Below are 27,504 nucleotides of genomic sequence, written 5' to 3' on the forward strand. Positions count from 1 at the left end.
GACATACAAGTCCAGGAAGTACAGAGAGTCCCAAACAAGTTGGACCCAAAGAGGACCACACCAAGACACATCATAATCAAAATGCTAAAGGCCAAAGATAAAGAGAGAATCTTAAAAGCAGCAAGAGAAGAGTAGAGAGCTACCTACAAAGGGGTTCCTATAAGACTATCAGCTGATTTCTCAAAAGGAGCTTTGCAGGCAGGAAGGGGCTGACGATAAATATTCAAATTGATGAAAAGCCAGGACCTACAGCCAAGACTACTCTATCCAGCAAAGCTATCATTTGGAATGGAAGGGCAGATAAAGTGCTTCCCAGACAAGGTAAAGCTAAAGGAGTTCATCATCACCAAGCCATTATTATATGAAATGTTAAAGGGACTTATTTAAGAAAAAGAAGAAAATCAAGAAGAAGATCAAAACTATGAACAGTAAAATGACAACAAACTCACAGCTATGAACTGAATCTAAAAACAGATACAAGCTAAGCAAACAACTAGAACAGAAGCAGGATTGTAGATGTGGAGACCACAGGATGGTAATCAGCGGGGAAAGGGAAGTGGGAGGGTGGGGGAAATGGTGCAGGGATAAGCATAACTGGTGGGTACAAAGTAGACAGGGGGCAGTTAAGAACAGTACAGGAAATGGGGAAGCTGAAGAACTTACATGCACGACCCATGGACGTGAACTCAGGGTGGGTGTTGCTGGTAGGAAGAGGGTTACTGTGTGGAGGGCGGCAAAGGGAAAAAAATTGGGACAACTCTGATAACATAATAAATAAAATATACTTAAATGTATAGGATATAGAGAAGCAAAAATAAGGAAGTAAAATTTGCATATAATCTTACCAAAAAAAAGAAGAAAAATTGGTCCCTGTGTGGGAGCATTTCATGAAGTTTACCGCTGCCTCATTTTGTCTCGTTTTGAGACTTCATTTATACCAGTATTCTCGTAGCCTGTTTTAAAGTGACCCCAATCTGATATTTTAAACCTGGATGATAGGAAAACCCTACCACCAGAGGTGAAAGCAAAGAGAGAGGTGTTTGGGGAGAGCTTTGGGTAGAAGACTTGGGGGGGGGGGCGCAGTGGGCTCAGCCGCTGTGGTTGCCCCCTAGGCAAGCCTAGCTTCAGACGGGAAGTAAGAAAGTGCAGAGGCCAAACCGCCTCTGCTCCGCGGGCGGCGGCCTCGGCCCACTCCCTCTCCTCCCTCCAGGTCATCCCCAAGGGTCCCCATGGCTCTGAGCTGGCCCTGACTGTCCTATTTATAATTGTAATACTACTTCCAACCGGCCTTCCTGTGGTCTAATGTTTCTTTTTTTTCCTCCACAGCACTTAAGTACAATATGTTTATTTTCTGTCTCCTCTCCCACTAGAATGTAAGTAGATAGGAGTCTTGGTTCTCAAGTGTGTCCCAAACACCCAGAGCAAGCCCTGGGTGCTCAGGAAATATTGAATGCAGGCATCCTGGCCTCCTTCCCCTTGACCTCTGATACCTTCTGCACATTCGTGTTTCACTGGGCCCTACAACTTTGATTTGATCTGGACACAAAAGTGAAAATTTATGAAAAGAGCTACGATTACACAGAGTTATAAACATTTAGAACACGAAAGGGACGGGCCCGTTTCTTGGGGAGAGTCGTGTCTGGAGGGCCGCGTGGCGAAGGAGGGGGGTGGCAGCTGATTTTTTGTGACTACCGAGGGCTGAACGATGAAGTTTCTCAGAATTGTATTTCAGTTCGGAGTATGAATTAGAGCTCTCCGAAATTAAATGCCCCGCCTGATAGTCAGAGCTCTCTAAAATTAATGGCCTGCCTAGTGAGACAGTGAATTCCACCCCCACCCCACCATCCCAGGTATTCAGAGGTAAGCTGATCTGCCTGATTGATTTTTGGTTTGCAGGCCCTTTGGGGATCAGACTAGGGTGCCCGCAGTGACCCTGCTCCCTGAACTGATATGGGGCACTTCCCAGGGTTTACTGTGACGTGGAAAAGCAGGTGGCAAACGGGAATTTATAGTGTTCACCTGTTTGGGTAAGAAATAAGGAAGAATGTATATCAAAAAAGAAAAACAAAAGAAAGGACAAACCAGAAAATGATAAAAATGGTTATTTTAGGGGTTGGGTAGGATCAAAGTAGAAGTATAGAGATGAGAATGAGACTTTAAATTTAAAGATAGACCCTTTAAATGTTTTAAATATTCAACAATAAAATTAAATCAAATCTAAAAGGAGGTAAAAGCAAAATCTCTAAAATTGACATAAAACAGAAACAAATGGTCTGAATGTTTAGCAAATGTGTAGTATCACCACATACAGAGAAAAGAGTTAATTCAAGTAGCTTTCAGGTACTGTGCATCTGACCGCTTTGTATACCCTTAGTGACTGGGTTCTAAGAATAAACCTTCAAAGAAATCTTATATTTAATATGTTCTTTGTTGCTAGTGGTATTGGGATTAAAATTCTGAAACTATTTTGAATATGAGGTTATTGGTAGCCAAGGCTCTCACTGGAAGAATAAAGATATAAATATGGAATGGGAGGAGATGTGGAAGAACTCTGTAGTATTAGATTTCAGTTGGAGGTGTCAATAGGAGGTTAGGTTGAATCACACAAAATTGCCAGTTTTCAGGCCATAAGTAGTCAAATATTAGCAATTTTATATGATGTAACCCATTGTTTTCTAACTCTGCTCACTGAAAGGTGTGTGCTCGTGTAGAAGACTGCCCCTATTCTTAGAAAGCTTGTGGTCAAGTATAATCTCTGCAACGTAATTTTAAATAGTTCAGATAGGAAAGAAAGCCAGCTATAGGAAGGGAGGGACACAGGGAGGAGGAGGATAGAGCAAATATGGCCAAGTGTGGACACTTGAAGAATCTTGATGAGAAGTATATGGATGTTTACTTTACTGTTCTTTCAACTTTCCTGAAAGTTTGACATTTTTAAAATGGAAATTGAGGGGAAGAAAGTTAATTTTAGCCTAGTGTCTGAACTTAAATGTGGTTTGCCTGGACTGCGCCGTGGTCTTTGGCTCCCACGAGGCTATACCATGCTGGCCTTGTCCTGTGGCCTCTGCTCTAGAGTGTCATTTTTTTGAAGGTTAAAGAGAGTTTCAGTTGGTGAATAAGTAAATGAGTGTAACAGGGTCGGCCATGTCAGTCAGTTCCCACTCAGCCTTACCGCTGTCCTTTAGGAAGTAACCACTCGGTCTGGAGTTGTGCTAATGCTGAGGTGGCCCGTGGGCCCTGGTGAGAGCCCTGGTCAGGGGAAGAGCCCGCCCGGAGCATCGCCTCGCTTCTTCCCGCTCACTCCGTGGCGTGTGCGGCAGAGCGTCACTTGGGGGAAGGAAGGGACAGAGGCACCAAGGTCTCTTTCTGCTTTAGACAGACCTAAACCTCCCTCTGTTTGGAAGAACCTGCGATCTGTGTCAGACTGGCGAGCACCTGCTGTGGCAGTGAGCTGAGAGGGAGTGTTCCCATGGCCTCTGCTGTCCTCGGCGGGGAGGAAAGGCCCAGCCCCCCCCGCACCGAGGGGCAGAGCTGGGTCCGAATGGTGGTCCCAGCTCCCTTCGCCCACAAGCGGAGCGGTCAGCCCAGCCCCGAGGGGAGCCAGGGTGCGGTGGGGGCGCAGGTGAATTCAACAACTGACTGGACTGGGCCGTCGGAGCACCCACCTGGCTGGCTCTCCCGACACAGCACGCCTCAGGGACACGCTCCTCAGGGACACGCTACCATGGCTGGAGCGCTCCAGTTCTTCAGCTGTTTTTCCTGCTACAGTTTACATAAAAATTTCTGGTTTCCTTATAAACTCCAATTCCATCTAATCTAAGGAAGTGTTTGAGTAAAAAAAAATTATTCTTTATTTTCTTAAGATTATGTCTTAAATTTTTCCATTCCTTTCCACCCATCACCACCACTGATCCAGATCCTCCACCAGAATTGCTTGTCAGCCACGAGACAAACCCAGAGTCACGGACAGACTAGAAATGTTGTCAGTCTACAAATGGTCCCTGAATCGCAGTGCGTAAAACACTGTTCTCTGAGAAAAGAGGGTGGGACAGAGGCAGAAGAGGACACCCCTGGGGACAGTAACACTGTGGTGTGTCCACAGGTTTGAAAGCCAGGAGGTCATGACTTCGAATCCTAAAGTGTTTCCCAAGACACAGTGACAAAATTGAGTGGGAAAATGCTAAAGAGAGCCCTTCCATCACGCTTTCACTCACTCCTCCACCAGCTATGCCTCACACGTGTGCCCTCGGTGTGCTGGAGGGGGTACCGGGACAGGCCCGTGTCACAGCCAGGCCTTGGGGAGTTTCTAGCCTTCTTATGGCAATAAGGCACGTGTGTAAGTAGGCCCCGGCGCGCCGGGACTGGCGGGGAGAGGCAGCGTCCACTCTGGGCCGGGACGGTCCCCAAGAAGAAAGATGGCATTGCAGCCAGGCCTTCACTAGCCAGGGAGACCTTAGACCTTGGGGACCGGTGGGGAAACGACCCGGTGTCAGGGACAGCACGAACAGTGTCTCGGAGACCGGACGGTGGAGAGGAGAGTTTGACATGTAAGGTACGTGTTGGGTGTGCGCTGTCTCACTGGAAAAGTATAGATTGGGGCCTTGTCGCAAAGGTTTTGAATCCTGAGCTGAATTTCTGGTTTACTCAGGAGCTGGTGAAGGTTCTTGACCAAGTGCAGGCTTTAAGCTGGTGAATCTGGCAGCACCGTGACCGTTTCTGTGATATGGTACAAGTCATGGCCAGAACCCGGTGAGGTGACTGGTGACCCGGTGGGGAGTAGAGGCTGCTGTGGAGACTGGACAGCTGTTCCAGCTGCGAGGAGTGAGATGTTGGTACCCGGAGGAGGAAGAGGGCGCGTGGTCAGCGGAGACCGTGTGAGTGACAGGGGAGCAGATTCTCTCTCTGTGCTTTTGTGATTTCCTGGGATTCCTGGCCAGCTCTTAAGGGATGGTTGGAGGCTTTTAGTTCTTCATGTGCTCTTTTCCTGAACCCATGGCTTTGCATAAGACAATCTTAGAAGTTCTCTGTCACTTTAAAATGTACTGAGTCTTTCGGTCACGGGCCTTCAGAAATGCTGGTTACATAACGCTGCTCTGAATTGGGATTCTGCAGCCTCACCAGCTGGAGGGCCCCTCCCCCGCCTGGCACTTTATTTTCTGTGGGTCAGGGTTAGCTTCTTTCTAACCGTTGTTGCGGAACTCTTTAAATATTTGGTCTCACAGGTTCTGAAAGCTGGCAGGCCGGGCTGCTCCCTGCAGGTTGTGAGACCAAAGCCTTCCAGCGAAGGGGCCAGTGAAATCCGAGGCACGTTAGCAGAGGGTAACAGCTGCGCAGTGCGCGGCCCGCGGGGCCAGGCTCCCAGGGACTGGGGCCAGCCGCTCCGGCCACCGTGGCGATGACGAACCCTCTGCGCCGTGTCGCGGCCGAGCCAGCCGTGGCGGTGACAACAGATTAGGTCACTGGCTCTCAGCACTGAGGACTGGAGTTTGTCAGGGCCACTCACTGTTCCCGTGCTTCTCCCAGTCCTTCCTCGTGAGAGGGCAGGTGGGAGCCCCCTGCTACGGTGCAGACGCTCTCCGGGGCGCTGCGGGTTTCGCTCGGCCTAGAAGCTGGTTCTCTTTGTAGCCCATGCTGAATGTCACTCCTTCCCGCGTGCCCTCAACATACCTGTGTGTTTATTTACATCCTGCTTAAAAAATGGCTTAGAGCAGCTTGCAGTGACACACAGAATGCAGTGAGTTTTTAAAAATTAGGGCATGGGCAAAAAGATACATACACAGAAAAATTAGGCACAGCCGGGATAAAGGTCAGTTCACAAAGTTCAAACTACGATCCTTTAGAGCAGCGGTTCTCAACCTGTGGGTCGTGACCCCTTTGGGGGTCGAATGACCCTTTCACAGTGGTCACCTAAGACCATCGAAAAACATATATGTAATTACATATTGTTTTTGTGATTAATCACTATGCTTTAATTATGTTCCATTTGTAACAGTGAAAATACATCCTGCATATCAGATATTTACATTACAATTCATAACAGCAGCAAAATTACAATTATGAGGTAGCAACGAAAATAATTTTATGGTTGGGGGGTCACTGCAACACAAGGAACTGTATTAAAGGGTCATGGCATTAGGAAGGTTGAGAACCACTGCTTTAGAGGCAAGTCACAAAAGTTTTTCCAAGTTTTTTGGCAGCCAAAGCAGAGACGGAAATCTAAAAGGATAAAATTTACATGTCTGCAAGATACAAACAGACCACCGGCTCCGGTGGCGAAGAGGGAGTCCGTGCGCCGTGTAAACTTCCCTCATGGAAGGGGCCCTGGGCGACGACACGGGCAAGGCCCTCACCAGCGTCCCTGCAATAAATGGCACAGCCATTTGGTTGACGTCTTGCAGTGTCCCTTAGGTTAGGCTTGGTGGTAGGGTTGTGCTGGAGGCTTGTGCATGGTATTTCTGGGCAGTTCGTCACTTCTCAAAGGGTGCTGTCCTGAGGGACCTTGCCTCTGGGAGATCTCTGCCATTCACAGGGCCAGGGTCCAACGAGCCTGGCAAGAACTGTGCAACGCCAGCACATGGAAGGTTCTGGGAAGTCCTGCAAAGTGGTGACGGAGGGAGACTTGGGGTGGTGAGCACACCCTACAGTAGTCCTATTATACATCGTAGAATTGTACCCCTGAAACCTATATAATCTTATCAACTAGTGTCACCCCAGTTACTTCAGTTTTTAAAAACGTCCTACTATTAAGAAATTGGCTCAGCATTTCCCAAACTGATTTCATCACAGGATCTTTTGGAAAAATTAGCTTACTTGGCACATTGGGGAAACATTGATTTAAAACAAGGGGCAGCACACTTTCTGCTCAGGGCCAGGTAGAGGTTAAGCATACAGTCCTGTGATAACTACTCAGCTCCGCCATCGTCCTGAAAAAGGGGGCCATGTTTCAATAGAGCCTCGTTTATGGAGACTGAGATTTGAATTTCATATAGTTTTTACATGTCGTGAAATAATATTCTTCTTTTGAAATTTTTCCCCAACCATTTAAAAATGAAAAAACCATTTTTAGCTCGCAGGCCATTCAAAACAGGTGGCGGGCCCCATCTGGCCTGTGAGCTCCAGTTTGCCGACCCCTGATCAAGAGGAATGTTTTGATGGTGTGCTTTTCCAGCAAACTTTCCTGAGGACTGTTCTTCAGAGTTGTTTTAATTTAGACTTTTATGTTTCTGGTTTGAGAGTAGTTTTTTTTTTTTTTAAAGTAGAAAAGAATTAGTTTGAGTAGTTATGGGTTAGTCTAATATTTTTCTCAGAAACAGTTTGTGGGTCCTCTCAAAGAAGACATTGACAAACTACAGCTTGAAGCATTATAGTTTAGTTTTATTCTGTTACGTGTGGCTGGATCAGTTTGAGGCTGGAAGTGTTTTAGTGGGAATTATCATCCATTCATAGAAATAAAAGTCTCATCACTGAGAGGCATTTAATTTTAAGAAAACATAGTTTCCTAATCAATAATCTAAGTAAACCAGCAAATTGTGGTTCCCCTCGCCCCCAGGCTAAGAGTGTTCTTTTTTATTTTGACCAGAGGGTTGTTTTTCAGCTTCTTATGATGTCATTATGATTAAGGGAGGAGGATTGAGATGTTCCCACCAGCAAGTCTGACATTTCAGTTCCGGTTCAACAGTGTTACCGAGCACTCAGCACCTGTAAAGCATCTTGCTGGCTACTACAGGGGCTGCGGAAGGAAGGGAGAAGCAGACAGCTCCTTCTTCACCTCGCGCATCCGGTTCAGGATTCTCCCCGATTCAGAGCCCATTACTGTCTAGTCAGGATCAGTTTCACCTCCCTGTCTCTTCCTGTCAGCTTTCATTCATTCATTCATTCTAGAAACACTTGCGTGTTGCAGCCTATGTTCCTAGCCCTGCAACACAGCCTTTGGTGACCTGCTGAACACCCCAATCTCCAGGCCAGTGCCTGGGGAGGACAGGGCAGAAGGTATGGCGAACTGAGCCAGACTCTGCCCATAGCTTTAGGTATTTACCTGTAGGAACGGCTGGGTTGGGTGGTGCATGTTACTTGAGAAACTAAAGCAAAAAGAATGACCAAGGCCTCACAGAGTAGGAGTGCGGGGTGCATGGGGCTAGTATGTGAAGATAAATGAAGAGAGAGTGTATCTGATGACAGGACGTGGGGACAAACTGTGACTGGGATGATTTCCAGGCCTCTATTGCGGCTAACTGTATGGCCTAACGGTTTTTGCAAAACTTATTCTTGGGTCCCCGCCCCCATGTCAGAGCCAGTTAGGTGACTGATTTTTTAGCGCACTCCTTTTTGGGGAGAAAGGAAAAGGAGCAGAAAATTACCCTCACGTAGCTTCTTGGAGCTAAACCGGAAACGGAGGGCAGGTTCCATCAGCCACTGAGGAGGAGGGAAGCAGGTCCCAGCTGGCCGCTGGCGAGCGACTTGCCGAGGAGACCTGCCCCCGGTCAGAACGAGGCTTCTTGGGGAGCCTCGTTCCTGGACGCTGCCTGGCTTCCACCTTCCCACACCTGTTCCCGTTCAGAGTCCAGGAGAAACTGGTCCACAGAGAGGAAGAGGAAGCCACGCAGAGACAGCGTAGAGCCTTGTTAGCTTCCCGTACGGTCCCGCCCCTGCCTCACGTGTCCCTGAAGATCCCCTCCTCTGAGAGACATAGTTACCTTCACTTTGCCTACCATCTATGCATTTTCAAAGTAACTGTTCTTTAAAGCTGTACTGCACTGGGGTAAAGCTCTGTTATTTGTGGCATCGCTAACTGTTTCTTCAATCTTTCCTAGAAAAGACTGTGTCTTCACCATTGACCCATCAACTGCCCGAGACCTTGATGACGCCCTCTCCTGCAGGCCACTTGCTGACGGTAGGTTAGCGGTGTCTCTGCCGTTCTGGGGAGCAGACAGCGTGCGTGCCTTGGTGGTCGGCCCCGGGCAGGGCACTGTGCAAGCTGGGGTGCCCCTCGTTCCTGCACTTGGCATAGGCCCCTGAGGCTACACAAATATGTGACCCCAGGACTGTGCTCCTGTGCCGACCTTGGCGAGGGTGAGAATAGGAAGTGTCCAGGCGGCAGAGCAGGCTCCTTCTCTGGCCTCAGAAAAGGCAGCAGAGAGGGCAGAAGAGCTCACCTCAGCCCTGGGCCCTTCAGGAATTTCCAGTTTGGGTGCGACGCATTGAGGAAGAAAGCCCTGAAAGGCTCTGCTTGGGAGAAACACAGGGCTCTTCGCCTGGGTTTAACAACGGATGGGGCGGACCAGGGGCGCGCTCCAGGGGCACGCTTAGCAGTGGCTGTTGGGACCACTCCCCCGAGAAACGCCTCTCAAGTGGGCTGGAGAGGTCTGCCTACCCCGCACATCGCAAAAGGCAGCTGTTGGGGGCTCCTTCAGCATGCTTTGGGGTGGGGCTAAATGGGGGAAGGCAGCATTAGAGGCCGGCAGCCTTTGAAAACTACAGTAGGGGGACAGGAAAGTGGGGGGTGTAGTGTCTCCCCAGAGGTGCCCCTCGCTAGGGCGGCGCCTGGGTGACTGCTGGGGCTTCCGTCATTCTCAGGACGGGGGTCCACGCCAGCGTGCAGCGAGTGTGGGTGGCCGGTGGCTCGGGCGCCTTAACCCCTGCAGAGGCGCTCACGTGCTCCCCTGAGGCAGGACTGCGCAGGCCCCGGGTCTCACTGTCCTCCGCCGTCACAGGCGATGAAGCCTGGCAGAGAGAGGCCAGAGGGGCAGGGGGTGCCTTTGTCTAAAAGGGCCTCTCTCCTTCTTGTGGGCGTCCTCCCTGAAACTATGGGCAAGATAGCTCAGTGTTTTCAACTAAGGAGAATGGAAAGGAAGAGAAAGCATAAAGAGAGAAAAGTCCCCATGGAAATTTTTTAGGAATTATATATTTTTCAAATCCAACATTTGAACAGCCTACTGAACAAAGCAAATGCTAGGTTGGTTTCTTGTGCCCGGAGGCATCTCTGCTGCATGCAGTGGCTCCCAGTGTGGGCCCAGTGGCCCTGGGCAGAAGGCCAGGTGACAGTGGGCGCACTCTTCAGGCTCCCGGCCCAGCTCTGTGTAGTCGGATGCTTGACAGCAGCTGCTTCCTCCGCTTTGTCCACCTTTACAGCTGTTCACGGCAGCAGGACGGGTCTGACACCTGTACGCCGTCGCGGCGGGCCCCGTGGTATTCGCCTTGCAGGGAGGGACACCGGGGTGCTGGCACGTGTCGTGTGTACCGGGTCACTGCAGAGGTTTCATGCAGGGCAGTGGTAACAGGGCAGGAAAGGTAGATTGGGGACAAATGGTACATTTTTGTAACCGAAGAATATGCTTGGCCATATAGCCCAAAACCAAGTGTTTTCCATCTGTCGTTTAGGGAGAGCAGTGACAATGAAGAAAGCAGTTTGTTGGCACAGGATGAAGGATAAGGGAGGAAGGAGAGGCAGAGGAACGAGTTGGAGAAACGTTGTAATTGCTTGGGGACACAGTGGGTAAACCCGAAGACAGGCGGGCAGGCTGCTTTCGGAGGGGGTGTCCACAGGGAGCTGTCTGTCTGGTGGTATGTATTTATTTAAGCTGCTGCAGATCCTTTGCCGAGGAGGTGGGGCCCCACGGCACGTACATGTGGTCCGTATCACTCGGTCCGGAGAGCCCCGAAGAGAAGGAGCGCACCAAATGCAAACAGTGATTTTACTGGGATGATGGGATCATAAGTGATTTTTCTATTTTCTCTAGTTCCCAAATTTTTATAATGTGGTAATAATAGTTTTATAATGAAAAAAGTTTTGTAATAAAAAATATTATGAGGTGCCAGAACTCCCAGGGCTGCCGAGTAGCGCGCTGCACCAGGTGACTAGATACCTTCCATCTGCGGGGTTAGTCCTGCGTTCCAGAGGCGTCGTTAACATCTGGGCCTCTGGCAGAGCTGCAGAAGGGGGACACGGAGAAGGAGTCAGGGAAGGATCTGCAAAGTCCTGAGCTAGTCAGTCAAGTGTTTCTATGGTGGCACTTCCACAGTTGGCCTTTGTGACAGCAGTTTCTGCCTAGGCCGTTTATCCAGGGAGCTGAAAAGTAAAAGTTCCAGTTTGGGTGGGGGTGAGGTTGGCTGAATTCAGGCTCCATTAGTTACCAATTCATGTCAATTCTTGCTTAGAGGAAAAAATGTTTAATGTTTCAAAGAGCAAATAATGTTTTGCGGCCATATTTACATCATCTATAACCGTTTTATTTATTTCTTTACTGAATTTATTGGGGTGACATTGGTTAATAAAATTATATAGGCTTCAGGGATACAATTCTATATATAAACTTTTCTTTGTTCCCATTGAAATCATCTGAACGACTGTTCTGTGAAAATAAAACCTGCAGACAGATGTAGCTGATTTAGTCCTCGCTCTCCCTTCCTACAGCCTTCTGATGTCACCCCAGGACTTGTGACTCGTGTCTCCCGTGGACTGAGGCTGCACAGTCCACGGAGAAACTGCGCAGCAACACTGCGACACCTGTCCTCGAGTAGGTCCTGGGTAGGCTGGGGGGCCGAGGCGGGCGCCCCTACCCTTGAGGGATCTCGGCTGTGGAAGGGATCCTACCAGTCATCTAGCCCGGTAATGTCCCACCGGTGAGCACACCCGACTGGAACATTCCCATGGGCACTACCCAGCCTGCTGCCTTGAGCACGGAGTTTTTCACTTTTGCTCAGGAGAGTATTTAACAGTGTCAGTAAATAAGAGCAGTGTTATAATGATAACGCCCAATCTAAATACAGTAATTCACACACTTCAGGTTAATTGCTGTAACACGTCACTTGCAAGAAACCCCACAGTTGACCTCACCAGTCGCGCGTGGGAACGCCGCAGGGGCACACCCCCTTCTGTTTTTCAGGTTACCACCACAGCACCCACTTAGTGAACGTGCAGACTGCATTTTAACACTGTACCCCGCAGGCAGCCCACTTGGCCTGAAGATTGCATGGCTATTAGGAACTCTTTCCCTGTAAGACCTGGCACATTGCTGCCTTCCTATAATTTTCCACCCATGAGTCCCATTTATGCCCCTTGTGGCCCGCCCAACAATCTGTCTCTCAGGTGACCACTCTTCAGATACTAGATGACAGCGATCACATATTTCTGAGTCACAGCTTCTCAGCTGAGCGTCCTATATATTCTTCTGTGTCCTGCAGCTTTTGAATTTTGAGCCCATATCCCGTGTCATTGAGTCCCTTCTGCCTTGATGGGGTCTGAGGTGCACGGAATCTGTATCCAGACCCCTCCCGGCAGCCAGGGCACGGCGCCTGTCCCAGCCGGCTCCTTCCTGCGCAGAGTGGAGTCTGGGGCAGTGCCACCCGTGCCATTCAGCTAAACGAGCATTATTGCTTTGCTCTCACCTCTGAGAGAGGACGTTGTGAGCCAGATGAGGGGGGACCTCATGCAGCTTTTAGCTGCTCAGGCGTCTCACACGTCCCGCACCGAATGGGTGTTCGCGGCTTCTCGCCCATCTTGTGTGTCTAAGGTCTTCTTCTCTAGTGCTGCTCTGCCACTGAGCCTGTCAGGGTTGTCCTAGAAAGGACGGGTTGGGGCTGGCGTGGGGCGGCCGTGGGGAGTGACCGCTGACGGACTTGGGGTTTCTTTTGGGGTGATGAAATGCTCGGAATTAGAGTGAGGATGGCTGCACAGCTTTGTGAGTGTACTAAAACCACTGGGAGAAAGAGCGTAGGGAGGAATGAGTAAGAATAAACAAACAGACAAACAATCCACCCATCCTGGAGGCTTTCTGGAAATTGAAACTTGCCCCTTACCCACAATTTAGCGGAAGACTCGAAGGACTGCCCGGGCTGGCTACCCATAGCGACACTCCACTTTCCTTGCTGCTTTCACCCCTGAACCGGGGCACTCCCCTCTGTTCTGCAGTGTGAGCCACCTGCTCACGGTTCCCTTCCCCAGAGCGCAGCAATCTGACTCACAGAAAGAAGGATCTGTCCTATTCAGGTGTAAGAAAAGGATCAGGTAAACGGGCATCATCTAACCCGGGGCACACAGGAACATTTGTTGAATGAATGAGTTAATATACCCTTGATACTGGATGTAAGAGAAGAATCTAAAATGTCGTCTAAGTTTCTGGGTTGGGCACTGGGCGGAGCGTAACGCCACTCAGTAGGAAACGTTGCGCGAAGTCGGTGTGTGGGGGTAAAGCCGGTGAGTTCAGACAAGCGCACGTTGAGTTCACAGTCCCCGAGAGGCACCCACGTAGAACTTCCAAGGGGACAAGTAAAAGGAGTTGGGGCTGGAGTGGAGATTTGCCAGTCATCGGTGCATGGGCCTGGGGGTGATGACCCAGGAGAAGTCACAGACTGAGGGGAAGACCAGGCTGGACCCCTGGGAGAGAGGCCCAACAGAATAACCAAGAAGGGGAGGGGAGCATGGAGATTGGGGGCCCGGCAGAGGAGGCAGGTGGAGCCAGCTGAGTGGTGAGGGGTCGTGAAGGGGGCGGGGAAGTCGGGCAGAAGAGGACCGCGGGAGCCTTTGGGTTTGGGGACTGGATGACCTTGGTGAACCGTGTCAGTGGCTTAGAGGAGAGGCATCCAGACTGCGGATGGTCAAGGAGGGAGTGGGAAACACGAGTGGAGATTGTTTTCTGTAAGCAGCCTGGCTGTGAAAGCTGGGAGAGGCAGGAGGGCCGGCGGCAGGAGGCTTCTCCTTTGTTCTTAAGGCAGGAGTGATGTGAATGTGTTTCTATATTGAGAGATAAGTGACGGAGGCCTTGGAGAAGGAGAAGTTGCAAATATAGGAATGAGAGGAGTTGGTCATTTCCACAAGGCCTTGAAGAAGAAGGTGGGAGGGAATTCAGAGTCTAAGCGGCAAGTGAGCCCAAGACTGCTCCCTCTGACAAGAGAGGCCGGTCACGGGGAACAGGCTGCTGCTGCTGGGTGTGCACACTGGATGGTACCTGCTTTGCCCGTGGCAGGGGGCAGGACGAGCTGTGAAGGGCGGAAATGGTGGGAGGGGCCCTGGGGAAAGCGCTGGGGAAGGGGGCTGATCACAAACCCACCTTCCGCACGTTACCAGATACAAGGGCTGGGTGTGCTCAGTTGAAATTACTAGCAAGTCTGGGAGATTTTCTTCAAAACCCCTCAGTCTCCGAGGTTTGGGAGCCGGAGCAGCAACGATCCCAACTTGGGAATCTGCTGAGAGGGAAAGCATGGCGAGTGGCAAGATGAGGGTGCTGGGGCCTTGCTTCCCCTCTGGACCTATTTCTGCTCTGTCCCCTCCTTTTGTAAAAGCATCACCTGCCGCCTAGTCAACCAAAGGGTTTTTTAGGAAAGGAATTCTGGCATCACATCTGCTACTGCTTCTTCAGCGCTGTCATGGCCATTGCAGTAATTTCCCTCCTCCCTCCTGGCCACGTTCCACCTTGCTCCGCAGTGATCTTTCCTACTGTGTGTGCCCAAGAACCGTACCGTGATGCTCTTCTGCACAGAAATCTTCTTGTACCCATCAGTATCGTCCACACTTTGTAGCAGAGCTTTGTTATAAAAGCCCCTTCAGATTAGTTCCCAGCCTCCTCTTTCCCCGTCCCCCTCCCCCAATGCCACTGTTCCCAACACCACCACCACCCCACCACCCCCAGTGACGACCGGCTGCTCCAGGCCCTCCACATCCCACTGCACGCTGCCCTGCCTTTGGGCCTCTGCTCGCCCTTTGCCTTCTGCTAAGGGGGCCTGGCCTGCCTGCCTGCCTCCTTCCGTGTCGGCTGAGGTCCCACTGAAGAGCAGGACGAAGCCTGCAGGGGCTTCCTTACCTCCTGGCAGAATGAACTGTTCCGAGACTATCAGCACGTTTTCTTCACGTCATTAACCCAGCAATCAGCAAACATCGTTGCCTCTGGACTTCATTCCCCTTTTTGCTTATTTTCTAAGTGCAAGGAGCGCCTTGGGTATTTCTCTATCCTAAGTATCAAAACCCGTGTTTAAGAACCGTTTGGTCTTGTCTGTCAAACCAAGCAACCTAGTGTTTACCTTCAGGGTTTCCCTCCTTTTTTCTGTTTCTTACTTTGCCCTTTGTCCTTTGACCCTGCAGTCTGTGAGTTGTCCGTGGGCTTACATTGCTGCCATAGGAGCCTACGCCACGTGTTCTGCTAAGACGGCCTAGGTTTTGGAATTTGGTGAACTTGCCATCGTCCCAGTCAAGCCTGCCGGTCCATTCCACGGTGTCTCAGCGACACCGGGAGATCGCGGAGTTGTAGCTTGTGCGTCTGCCCTCTGTTCCTCACTCCGTCCCCGTTGTCTCTGTCCTCACGTCTCCTGCACGTCTGCACTGCTCTCCCCATCCCACACCTGCAGGCCGCCACCCAACTTGTTTCCTGGTTTTATTTTGTCGTTTTCCTTCATCTCCCTCCCGTCTGTATCTTTGCCATCTCCAGACTCAGTGAGTGCTAACTTTCTGATAAAACTAACTTTCTGAATGAATCTCAGCATAATAGAAAGAAACCAAGTAGTGACACAAAACCAGAATTATATTGGCAAACAGGTTTGCTAGTTAAGAAAACGCTTTTTAACAGTGCCTCCCCATTGGAGAAGGAGAAAGTTGGTAACCCCCAAATCCAAGTATTTCTTTGGGCAGATAGGTCTCAATTAATAGTCTGTTAAGCGTTGGAAATTGGAAAATTTTTTGAGTTCCTTCTGTTGGGAATGTTTGGACATTAGTTTGCTATATGGGGATAATGTCAAGGTAATACCAGAACATAAAAATCAGGTGAAATTTTGAGACTAAAAATTAACTTTCAGTGGTTATCTGCAAAATTTCCTCTTGCCTAGAGACCTGTAAAACATCAGGTAAAATCTATTACTTCAGTTTGCACAAGGCTGGATGGTTGTGGGGTTAGTCTCTTCAGGATCCCAAACCCTGTTGAACATCTCAAAATAGCTATGGACTCCCTCCTCAGAAAAATGCACAAGTGTGTATGTACAACAATATTTTGCCTAGGACTTACATTTCCAGTAATATTACAGAATGAATAGCCTGAAGAACCCTTCTTCAATATAGCTGTGGAAAATGACACATCTTTTAAAAATGTATGACTAAGCTGGCAAGAAAGGATGGCGAGGCCTTAGAAGCCAGGAGTAAAACAAGAGCAGAGAGCCAAGGAAGGCTGTGCTAAAGTAGATAACCTAATAGTATCTTCTGAAGCCTAGTGACCCAGACAGTTCTCTTAGGACCCAACTTAACACTACCTGCACGGTCCATAAAATTCCACGCCAAGGATTTAGTGTAAAGTGGCACCAGGTGGACATTGTTTCCAGAAGCCAGGAAAAATCATAAGTAGAAGCCTTAAAGATTTGTCAAAGATCAAGTTCTAGTAAATGTCAGTGCACATAAAAGTCATAAAACATGTTAAGGATGCAGCTAAAGCAATACTTGGAGGAAAATTTATAGCTGTAGCGCTTATATTAGCCCAGGAGAACATTTTAAAAATTGAGCTAAAGGTTAGCTTTACAAATGGTACAGATTAGGGGAAGGCATAAGATGACTTACTATATGAACATATGCTGTGGGTACAAGTACTGAACCAAAAAATGGTAATTAACTATTATAACTGTAACAATAGAAGCTGTCTCTACTTCCCCACAAAATGCATACGACAAATAACCAAACTTTACTACATTTTGCATGCATGTCATAGGGAAAAAATAGAATTTATTTACTCAAATGACAAAAAATGCTGTTTCCACTTTGGGCCTGGCCAAAATGGAGTCTTAAAAAGTAGACACAAAATACCAAGCATAGCTATTAGATCTCATTTTTGTTTTTCTAGTATTAGAGTGCTATTTAATTGCCAAACTAAGGATATTTTACCAAAACCCATTAATGTTGGAAAAAAATATTGGCATGTTAAGATTTAACTTTGGAACAGAATTTGAAACATATGAACATGTACATATGCTTTTTTAATATTCTGCATTATTTTTAGATTTTATATCATATATATTATATTTATAGTATTCTTGTTCCATGAACCTTTTAAATTATCTTCTGAATAATAGAAATATAGGAAAGAACTCCCAGACTTGTGGAGAGAGGCAGATGCAATGAGGAGGACACACAAACACCCCTCAGTGTAAAAGAAAGCATGGCATGAGGGGAAGAATGCATAGAAAGAAGCAGGACAGGGTCAAAATGGAGGTGTAGGTAAGCATGGCCGGCCTCCTCACACAGCCACAGCGAAAATGACAGCTAGACTGCAAAACAGCTGTCACCCAGCATCATCAGAAAATTGAGCTGTGTGGCAGTCCAACAGCCAAGGATTTAAAGAAGTCGCATTTGTCCAGGCGGGTAGGGGGGGCATAGGTGCAAAGATGCAGAGACACAGAATGGGCGGTCCCACATCCACGTGTGGTGAATACAGATCAGGAGGCAGACCTCAGGAGTGGGGGGATCCCATCTCCACGCCAGACCATCCAGCCCAGGGCACCAGTGCCAGGAAGATAAACTCCCATAACTTCTGGCTATAAAAACCAGTGGGGATTGGGGCAGTGGAAGGAACTGCAGGATTTTCAGGAATCTCCTCTTAAAGGGCCTGCAGTGGACTTAGGACTTACACAGACTCACTCTCCTCTGGGTTCCAGCACGGGGGCAGCAGCTGGAAGGGCACCAGTGGCCTACGGGGAGAAATTAAAGTGTCCGGCATCAAGTCGAGTGCCCAGGGGCAACTTCCTCCCAGACAAGAACTCCAGAGGCCAGGCACGGCATTGTCCCCTTTCCGAGCCCTCCCCTCCGCAGAGCCACAGAGGGCCAACAGCACATCTGAGATTGCGTCAACCTTGTTCACATGGGTTGCCCTGCCCAGAGGATTGCCTGTGGGGCTCCGGGACCACAGGACCCTTGGTGCGGAAAGAATGACCCAGTGACTGTCTGCCTGGGGAGAGAAGGGGGAGCACCTCTTAGAGGAGAATGTTCCCAAGCGCCTTCTCTCAAGAATCTTTACTGTATACACTGCACACGAAGGTAGGACACTCCCAAATAGTAATATGATGAGGGTACATTGGCTGCTGTCCAGGGTGAATATTTCACAAAGGTCAGGAGGTTCTTATCTATTATACAAACCGCTTAGGCCTCCGGGTACATTGTTCTTGTTTTCTATCTTAAGGCGCGTGACTGCTTGAGGCTGCTTTCAGCCGAGGATGAGTGCCTCCGTGTTCAGGGCATGTTCAAGCGTCACAGCCTTTGATACAATTACCTAAGGCTCCACCCCATCCAACTTACCGGTGCGCTTTTCTACAATAGGCCGCGCTATGAAGGGAGTCAGAGCAGCTCTACCTAACACACAGAAACGAATTCAGGAAGGCTGCCTAATTGAGAAGACAAAGAAATAGGGCCGAAATGAAAGAACAGAACAAAACCCCAGAAAAAGAACTAAACAAAATGGAGATAAACAATCTAACTGATGCAGAGTTCAAAACACTGGTTATTAGGATGCCCAAGGAGCTCATTGGGTACTTCAACAGCGTAAAAAAGACCCAGGCAGAAATGAAGTTTACACTAAGTGAAATAAATATATATTTTCAAGGAATCAACAGTGGAATGGATGAAACTGAGAATCAAATCAATTATTTGGACCATAAGGAAGCAAAAAACATTCAATCAGAACAGCAAGAAGAAAAAAGAATCCAAAAAACAAGGGTAGGCTAAGGAGCCTCTGGGACAACTTCAAACGTACCAACATTCACATCATAGGGGTGCTGAAAGGAGAAAACAAAGAGCAAGAAATTGAAAACTTATTTGAACAAATAATGAAAGAAAACTTCCCTAACTTGGTGAAGGAAATAGACATACAAGTCCAGGAAACACAGAGTCCCAAGTAAGATGAACACAAAGAGGACCACACCAAGACACATCATCATTAAAATGCCAGAGGTTAAAGATAAAGAGAGACTCTTAAAAGCAGCAAGAGAAAAGCAGATAGTTACCTACAGGGGTGTTCCCATAAGACTGTCAGCTGAGTTTCTCAAAAGACACTTTGCAGGCAAGAAGGGACTAGCAAGAAGTATTCCAAGTGATGAAAAACAAGGACCTACAACCAAGATGACTCTATCCAGCAAAGCTATCATTTAGAATGGAAGGGCGGATAAAGTGCTTCCCAGACCAGGTAAAGCTAAAGGAGTTCATTATCACCAAGCCGTTATTATATGAAATCTTCAAGGGACTTAAGAAAAAGAAGATCAAAACTATGAACAATTGAGATGGCAATAAATTCACAACTATCAACAATTGAATCTAAACAAACTAGCAGAAGAGAAACAGAATCGTAGATGTGGAGATCATTTGGAGGGTTATCTGTTGGGAGAAGGGGAAGAATGGGTGAAAAGGTTCAGGGATTAAGAAGTACACACTTGTAATTACAGAATAGGCAGGGGGGTGTTAAGAACAGTGTAGGAAATGGAACAGTAAAAGAACTTACATGCACGACTCATGGACATGAATTGAGGTGGAAGGAGGATTGCTAGAGGGAATGGTGGGTGCTGTGTGGAGGGGAGAAAAGGGAAAAGTTGGGACAACTGCAATAGTATAATCAACAAAATACATATTTTATAAAAGAAAGAAAGAAGCAGGACAAATAGCACATATTAAGGTGCCAAAAAAAAATAAACACATTAAATTTAACTCTGTAGTTAAAAGCCAGGGACTATTAGACTGGTAAATCTAGCTATATACTGTTTGTTTGTTTTTTTAATGGATGCACTTGAAACATACACTAAGATGAAATATAAAAATGTAACTGTAAATGAAGACACAAAGATTAAATGTAAAGCAGACCCACCTGGGTTTTGACCTGTCCCCACACTGCGCATCATCACCCAGGCACAGCTCAGCATCTGCCCCTCAAAAATCTAGACCCAAGAGGACCTAGAATGAGGCCTGCTTCTTGTGTTACCCACTTGAGGACTTGCCCCTTCCGAAGAGTAACACTGGGGGGACGTTCATTCCCTTTAGGGCAGAACATGCCCACACCTTGAAGCTGAAGGTCACTGGCTCTCCATGTAGCAGGGCGCCAGGTCTGCTGCTTCTGCTGCACACGCAGGTGACTTCAAGATGGCATTGCATTATTGTACTCTGCACCACACCTGGCTGTGCACGGGGCGCTTTACCCTGTCCTTAGCTCTGGCCGATCCCCGCCGTCCACTCCCTGCCCTCACACATCCCCTGTTGACAAGGAGTAGAAATTAGCGATCAGAATCCTAAGCTCTTGTCATTTAGGTCCTTGGGTAGAGAGTAGGCTCTACGGTCCGATTTTTCAAGCACCACAGAGAGAGCTTCTCCCCACTTCGCCCCTGAAGTGCCACGTTCCAAGGGATGCCCTTCCTAAAATAAATATCAAACACTATACAGCAAGAGGCAACTTAAACTTAATTTGGAAAGTTTAATCTGGTAGATGTGGGAAACAGGCCATGTGTAGCTTAAAAATAAGATCTATGTGCCACATATAATTTACCCAAAAGAAACTATGTTTAAAATCTGTTCCTTGTGTTCTAAAAGAAAAACCCTTGATAAATCTTCCATAGATTTTTGGAAAAGAAAAATTCCACATCAGGGCAATTTTCTGCGTGGATCCATTTCTGGGTTTTGTGTCGGATGTCTTCATGACGCTTCTAGTGCTAGTCCTACTCTCCTCTCGTGTGTGAAGTCATTTCTCATCCCAGCTTTGAAACACTTATTTTTCCTCCCTGTCAGAGGGCATCCTGACCTCGGGCAAGGGCAAGGCAGCCCGTGCACTTGATCTCAGACAAACCTTACTTTTGTAGTGCGGCCCGTGGTAATGACCCGGGGAGGAGAAATGGAGATTCTGTAGTGCGGTCAGCTCACGGGCAAGTGCCTGTCTTCTCCACGCATCGGGGGCACTGGTGAGTGAGCAGTTTTAGCTGTCCCTGTAGCGTGATCGTTTTTTTACTGAATCGTACCTTGATTCGAAAAATCCTAGTAACTGAATAGTCCTGCGAGTCCTCTGGCATGGAAGTGGGCTTCTGGGAGGCTTGCCAGTGAGTTCCTGTTTTGAGGACACAGAATCTAAGTGGAAAGATTAAGTGGAGAGACAGCCCCACCCCTCTAAGTCTTATTCCTACGTTCCATTTGAATCTTCTAGCCTAATTTCTGTGGGGTCTGGGCTTCGGAAATTCTCTTTTTTCATGGACGTCTCGGTGCACCTTGTTAAACCGAATTTGGACCAAGGCCTGCTCCTCTGCTTCCAGCTCTGCTGATTGGTTCCAGTTTCCTTCCTCATTAAAGCCAAGATAATCTGGCACCTACCAGTCAGGCATCCTCCAGCATCTGGCACCAGGGAAAACCTGGAAGCCGGCGAAGCAGGCCCTGGGACCCGGCGTGCGCGCGGCACGCTGAGAGGCAGCCGTGGGGTGCCCGGGAGAGCACCAGGGTGGGAGCAGGGGGGCTGGGCTCCTGTCTAACCTTCGCGTCTCCCGCACCGTGTAGGTTGGGGCATGTCTGTGGTTTCTCTGAAGTTCTCTTTCCTCGGCTAGATGGGCGTTTGGACTAGACCATTCCTCAGATGCCTTCCAGTTCCAAAGTGCTCCGAGGACATGAAACGCTAACGGAACAAAGCTCCGTTTATGCCTATTGTTGAAAAACACAACCTGGCTTTAAGGAGATCAGCAGTAGCTGCCAGAAGTTGCCTGTGCTCCTGGTGCTTTTCCATAAAAGCAGATAGTGTGGCAACAAAACGAGGAGAGGCACAGTCTGTATTTGAGAGGGAAAAATTCGCCTCTCCAGGCCTCGCGGTTCCCATCTGTAAAGTGGGGGTAACAGCCTGACTTGAAACTGCTGGGAAGGTTGAATGAGATGGCCCCTGGCACTCAGAACTGTGCCAGGTAAAAAGTCAGTGCTCGGTGAAAATTATTGTTAGTATAAAAATGGAAGATTAAAGTTGACGTGACTGTGCTGAGATAATGCATTCAGTTGCTGTTCAGAAGTCAAGGTGGGCAGAGAACAGAGAGAATCCAGAGGCAGACCCACACAGATAGGATCACCTGGTTCTCACCAAAGGTATCCCTGCAGTATAGTGAGGACAAGGTGGCGTTGTCAGTCAGGGGGACAGGACCGTTCGGCTGTCCACGTGGAGAGAAATGAACCGGGACTCCTGCTTCACACCACACGTAAAAGTCAGTTTCACGTGGCTCACAGATTTCAGTGTGAAAAGGTAAAATATTAACACTTCTAGAAGAGAACAGCATAGCAGAGTAATAACTTGCGACCTTGGGATAGGCAGGGATTTCTTACGCAGGACACAAAAATCACTGACCTTGAAGGAGAAGCAGGATCGATTAGAATGAAAAGGTAGGTGACAGAGCAGGAGGAGATGTCGGTACCTTATCATCCATCAAAGGACTCCTATTGGGAGTAGGTGAGGAGCTGAACAGACACCTCCTGGAAGAAGATATCCAGGGGTCAGGACCACAGGAAAAGTGCTTAACTACGTTAGTCCACAGGGAAAGTGGGAATTCACACCACATTGAGATGATACTCCTGTGTTCCCACCGAAATAGCTACGTTTTTTTAAAGCTGACGACAACAAATGTTGGTGAGGATGTGGAGCGAGTAGAACTCTCATGCCCTGGGAAGGAGGGTAGGTTGGGACAACCATTTTGGAAAACCATTGCACGGTACCTAGTGGGACTGAAGGGAGTCCTCCTCTGTAACCAGCAGTGCCTCGTTAGGTATATGCCCAGTAGGAACGAGCGCATGTGTTCACAAATGCTCGTAGCGGTGTTATTCGTAAGAGCAGGGAACTAAACACAAACCAAGCTTCACCAGCGAAGTGATGCCAAACACTCTTACAGTGGAGTGCCACACGACACTTGTACGGAGCAAATCCCAGCACAACACGGATGAATCTCAAAACTGTTTAGCGAAAGGACACACACACACACACAATATATATACTGTGTGAGTCCGTTCATGCACAGTGCAAAGACAAGTGACACTGATCTATGATATAATGACAGACATCAGAAAAGCAATTATCTTTGGTAGGTATTAAGCCTGAGTGGGAAACATGAGAGACTTCCGGAATTCTGGTTATGTTCTGTTTCTTGAACTGGGGGGTGGAGGGAAGGGGATTACCTAAGTGTATTCATGTTATAAAAATTCACAGAGCTGTGTGCTTAAGGTTTGTATACTTTCTGTATTTTATGCCTCAATAAAAAGTTTACTTTAAAAAGTGAAGGAGTGCCCTGGCCGGTGTGGCTCAGTGGATTGAGCGCCGGCCTGTGAACCAAAAGGTCGCTGGTTCGATTCCCAGTCAGGGCACAGGCCTGGAGTGTGGGCCAGGCCCTCAGTTGGGGGCATGAGAGAGGCAACTGATCGATATTTCCCTCGCACATCGATGTTTCTCTCCTTCTCTTTCTCCCTCCTTTCCCCTCTCTCTAAAAATAAATAAATAAATAAAATATATATATTTAAAGTGAAGGAGCACAGAAAAAGTGGAAACAACCTAAATGTCTATCAGCTGATGAAAAACAGTTAAATAAATGTGGTATAGCCAGACAATGGAATATTATGCAGCCGTTAAAGAAGTGAAGTGCTGATATGTGCTACAGCAGGGATGAACCTGGAAAACATTCTGCCGAGTGAAAGAAGACAGAGGCTGTCTGATTCCGTTTGGGTGAAATTTCCAGAACAGGCACATTGACAGAGACAGAAGGCAGATTAGTGGTGGCCTAGGGCTGGGAAGGTGGGGGAGTTAATAGGGGGTAAGTTACTGAAAGCAGATAGAGGGTTTCTTTCAGGGGTGTTGAAATGTTCTAAAACTGACTGTGGTGATGATTGCACAACTCTGTGTATACTAAAAACTGTCGAATCGCACACTTTAAGGGAGTGACTAGTATGGTGTGTGAGTGAAATAGAAATAAAGCTGCTGTGGAACAAAGAGCTGAGGAGCTCTGATAACCGTGCCAGGATCTCAGCCCCTTAGGGAAACCCCGTGCCACGTGGCCCTGTGGCGTGGTCGTTCAGAGCACTGGTGCTGGAGTCCAACAGCGTTCTAATCCTGGCTCTGCCGTTGGCTCCACGTGACATCGGGTAACACCTCGAAGTGCTCTGAGCCAAGTGTCTTCGTCTGTAAAATATGAGTATTAATAGTATCTACCCCACAGAACGTTTGTGAAGATGATTCACTTAATCAGCACATATGTATCTTTTATATGCCAGGTCAAGTCAGTGATGACTGTTGTTATAACTAGCCAGGAGGCTTTGCATCTGAAGGATCTTTCCTCCTTTTTAAGTGACAATAACAAGTAAGTATCAGAGTTTGTCCTGAGCACAGGACAGCTTTGCCCGGCTATACCACATTAACACCTGTTGCAAAATACAAAAGAAATGCTCATATTAGTGGCCCTGAGTTATTAATATTGAATTATATTCTTCTGTTAGGAAAAGGAAGTACATAATACATTTATAGAGGAGTTTCATCTGGAAGCATTAAAGGGTTGGTATTCAGTGACCTAGAAAACTTGGCAATTCATGATACTTTATATGAAAGCTGAGTTTATTAAACAACTGGAAAACTGAGTTACAACCGTAGTCAATATATGGATAGTTCCAAAACAGAAAGTTACATTTGGTTACAGGAGTGTGTGACAAGGTTTCTATTTCCGTGATTATTTATTGTCCTCATAAAGAAGTCACTTTTGGTCATGTTGAAAATCATACTATTTTCTGCTTAGTTGTCTTAAAATGGGTATTCTGAAAAGTGAATGTGTAACCCTTTCTAGGTGTTACATTGATAGTGCTTGTAGACAACGGGAGTTGAGAGTTGTGAGTTAGTTGAGTGCCAGATCCTGAGGAGTGACTCCCCTAAAGTAACACTGAAGAGATATAGTCTCAGGAGCCAGCCTTTGCTGCAAGGTGGCTGATCTCTTCGGACTTCAGTTTCTCATCCGTGGAATGAGATCTCTTAGCGTTGGAAGGATTAAATGAACTAATACAAAATACTCTAAAAATCAAACAGTCAAGGTGGGGAAGGGGCTGCTGGGTGGAGGTGAAAGAGGGGATAGACGGGATACATCGTGATGGAAAAGAAAGACAATAATTATTTTAAAAAAGTATAATAGATTAAAAATCAGACAGCCAATACGCCATCGTGGGCTAGCTGGTATGGTGGATTCGCATCGTAGATGTGCATAAATTATGGATATCTTGTTACATTAGCTTTTGGGAAGCTTTGGACATTCAGCAAAAGTCGCTTCTCTGTGCAAGGAGATTAATTAATAGAACTGAGTAACTGGGTCTAAAAGGGCTACGTAATTGGGTGAAAAAGTAAGAGGGACCCACAAAGCCTTCTCCAGGATGAGAAAAGTAAAGACATTTTATCGCCAGGATATAAACATTTTAAAAGCTTTTGCCTCTCAGAATTCAAAATGAGTTTGAAATTGCTTTAATTGGACTAAACAATTGTTGATAATAATTAACAGTGAATCAGTACCTAAATACAGGTGTTTGTATTTCCTCAAAATTTGTTGAAAATTATATATCTTTTCAGTTTGGCTATTAGACTCGTAATCATGTTTTGTTAATAGAGGAAGGCTTTTTGAAAATAGAAAAATCTACAGATGAACGTGAGAATAGTCGGAAACTCCGTTTTCAAGCCTATATCTTTGGGAAACCGGTCTCCTGGGTCACGCACGCCTTCCTGCGCCCCACGGCCACGAGACAGAGCGGGGTCCTCATGCCAGCCGCGCCCTCTGAACCTGTGCAGTGAGGACCGGGAGGGAATGCCGGGTCCCTGCTGCTTCATTTACTGGGCTCGCCCTGACAGAAGTCGCCCGCAGAGGGTTCAGCTGCCGCGACCCACCTGGAAGGCTGTCAGGGAGCTGCCCCCTCCTCCTGCTGCCTCCTGCGCAGCCTGGGCTTTTTGTGCTCTGGGGGGGGAGTCACAGGCACGGGGTTGGCTGCAGTTGGGGGCGTGGGGGGGGGGGGGAGTGCACAGCATTTTGTTGGTGTGTTTTTATTTTTTAAATAAAACTAACCCACTCATGATAGAAAATTTAGAATTTACATATAAGCGGAAAGAAAAATTTATAATCCTACCACTCAGACGTTTTCAAGCCAGTTTTGCATTTTTTGTTTTATACTTTTTATTATTATTGCTTTTCCAGCCTTTGAAAGCTGGAAAAATTACAAGTGTATGTAAGGTAGAAAGGCACGGTCCCCGAATCCTCAGCGTCCAGAGATCATCACTGGGGACGTTCTAATTCTGCTCTCCTTAAGCAGTGATCCTCTCCTGCCTCTACTGGCTTGCTTGCTTTTAATACTTGTAGCTAGTTTTACTTAACTGGATTTTTCCTTTTAAAACTCTCCTCTTTCCTTGGCTTCAGCCCCTGCAAACTTTTTACTTTTAATTTTTGGATAGGGAATTTTGAGCATGCACAAAAGCAGACAGACTAGTACAATGAAAGCCCCTATTCCCATCACCCAGCCCCGGGAACCCTGAAACCACGGCCAGCCCACCCCATTCACACCCACCCCCTCTCCCAGCCCCAACTCCTTGGATCTGCTAACTCTGTAACTACCTCTAAGGGTCCTTCTCGGCCCCTCTGACCTCACTCTCTTGGAAATGAGAAAGGACCAAGTGCCTGCCCTCCTCCTCAAGAGCCTGTGCTCAGCTCTCTGTCCCAGGCCTGACATGGTGACCTTGGCTTTCCCCGCTCCCTTCTACAACGCCTGGAGACGCCTGCATGCTGGGTGTGCCAGCTTCACGTGTGCAGCTCCTCGCTCTGTCCCCTGCTGATGAAGGAGGCCACTGCTCACACCATTTGGAAGGGGAAAAGTGGAACTCACTACCTGGGTGTTCCTCTTCCATGCTGCTCATATAAATTTAAACTCAGATTCCTGAGAATTAGATTGAACATGACAAAAACTGCTGTGTGAGCAGTTTAGTTGAGCACTTGCAGATTGATAGAGCCTTCCATAATAGTGAAGGAAAAGGTTCTCTAAGCTGTTCAGTTCCAGAAGCTGAGCTCACTCGCTCAGGAGCTTGCAGCTATAGGTCCTCATCAACCCTTCGTTGGATGGCGAAAAGAAAAATTTAAAAAGATAACCCACTCTTTGAAAAGACTCTTCAAAACCTGGCTTTCAGAAGAACCTGAGAAATCCTCTGGTACAGCCCCCTCCTCAACTATGGGTGCCTTGCATTGTATTCAGGTTTATTTGTCCCAGAAGTATTTTTTTTTGTTTGTTTGTTTGTTTGACTCCTTTTAAGTTTATGAAGTATCCTCAAACCATCACCACGTCACGGCCAGGGAGCACTGCCATGGCTTTCTGTAGCAGTGGTCAGCTTTCGTGTGTGATTACATAAGCCAATACCACACGGAACTGGAAGACGTCAGAGTTTGAGTTGTCGCTCTTACCTAGCAGCCCCATCAGCGTTTCCACCCAAGCCAAGGAATTTGCTTACCCCGACTAAAAGATGGGGTTTGTCTGCGGCCGCACGGCGAGCCGAGCCCGGC

At 47.7% G+C, this 27,504-nt stretch overlaps 1 protein-coding gene across 2 annotated transcripts in view; it reads left to right on the plus strand.

Annotated features, from left to right (window-relative positions):
* DIS3L2 (DIS3 like 3'-5' exoribonuclease 2) overlaps positions 1–27,504 on the plus strand; it is a 222,139-nt gene that overhangs the window by 113,250 nt on the left and 81,385 nt on the right. For both annotated transcript variants that reach the window (XM_090284986.1, XM_090284987.1), the window contains exon 9: positions 8,811–8,890. In XM_090284986.1, coding sequence (XP_090141112.1) covers positions 8,811–8,890 — 80 coding nt within the window. The remainder of the gene's footprint in view (positions 1–8,810; positions 8,891–27,504) is intronic.

The sequence above is a fragment of the Furipterus horrens genome, unplaced genomic scaffold (assembly GCF_987537825.1).
Source record: "Furipterus horrens unplaced genomic scaffold, mFurHor1.1.pri manual_scaffold_1, whole genome shotgun sequence".
Classification (NCBI taxonomy): Eukaryota; Metazoa; Chordata; class Mammalia; order Chiroptera; family Furipteridae; genus Furipterus; species Furipterus horrens.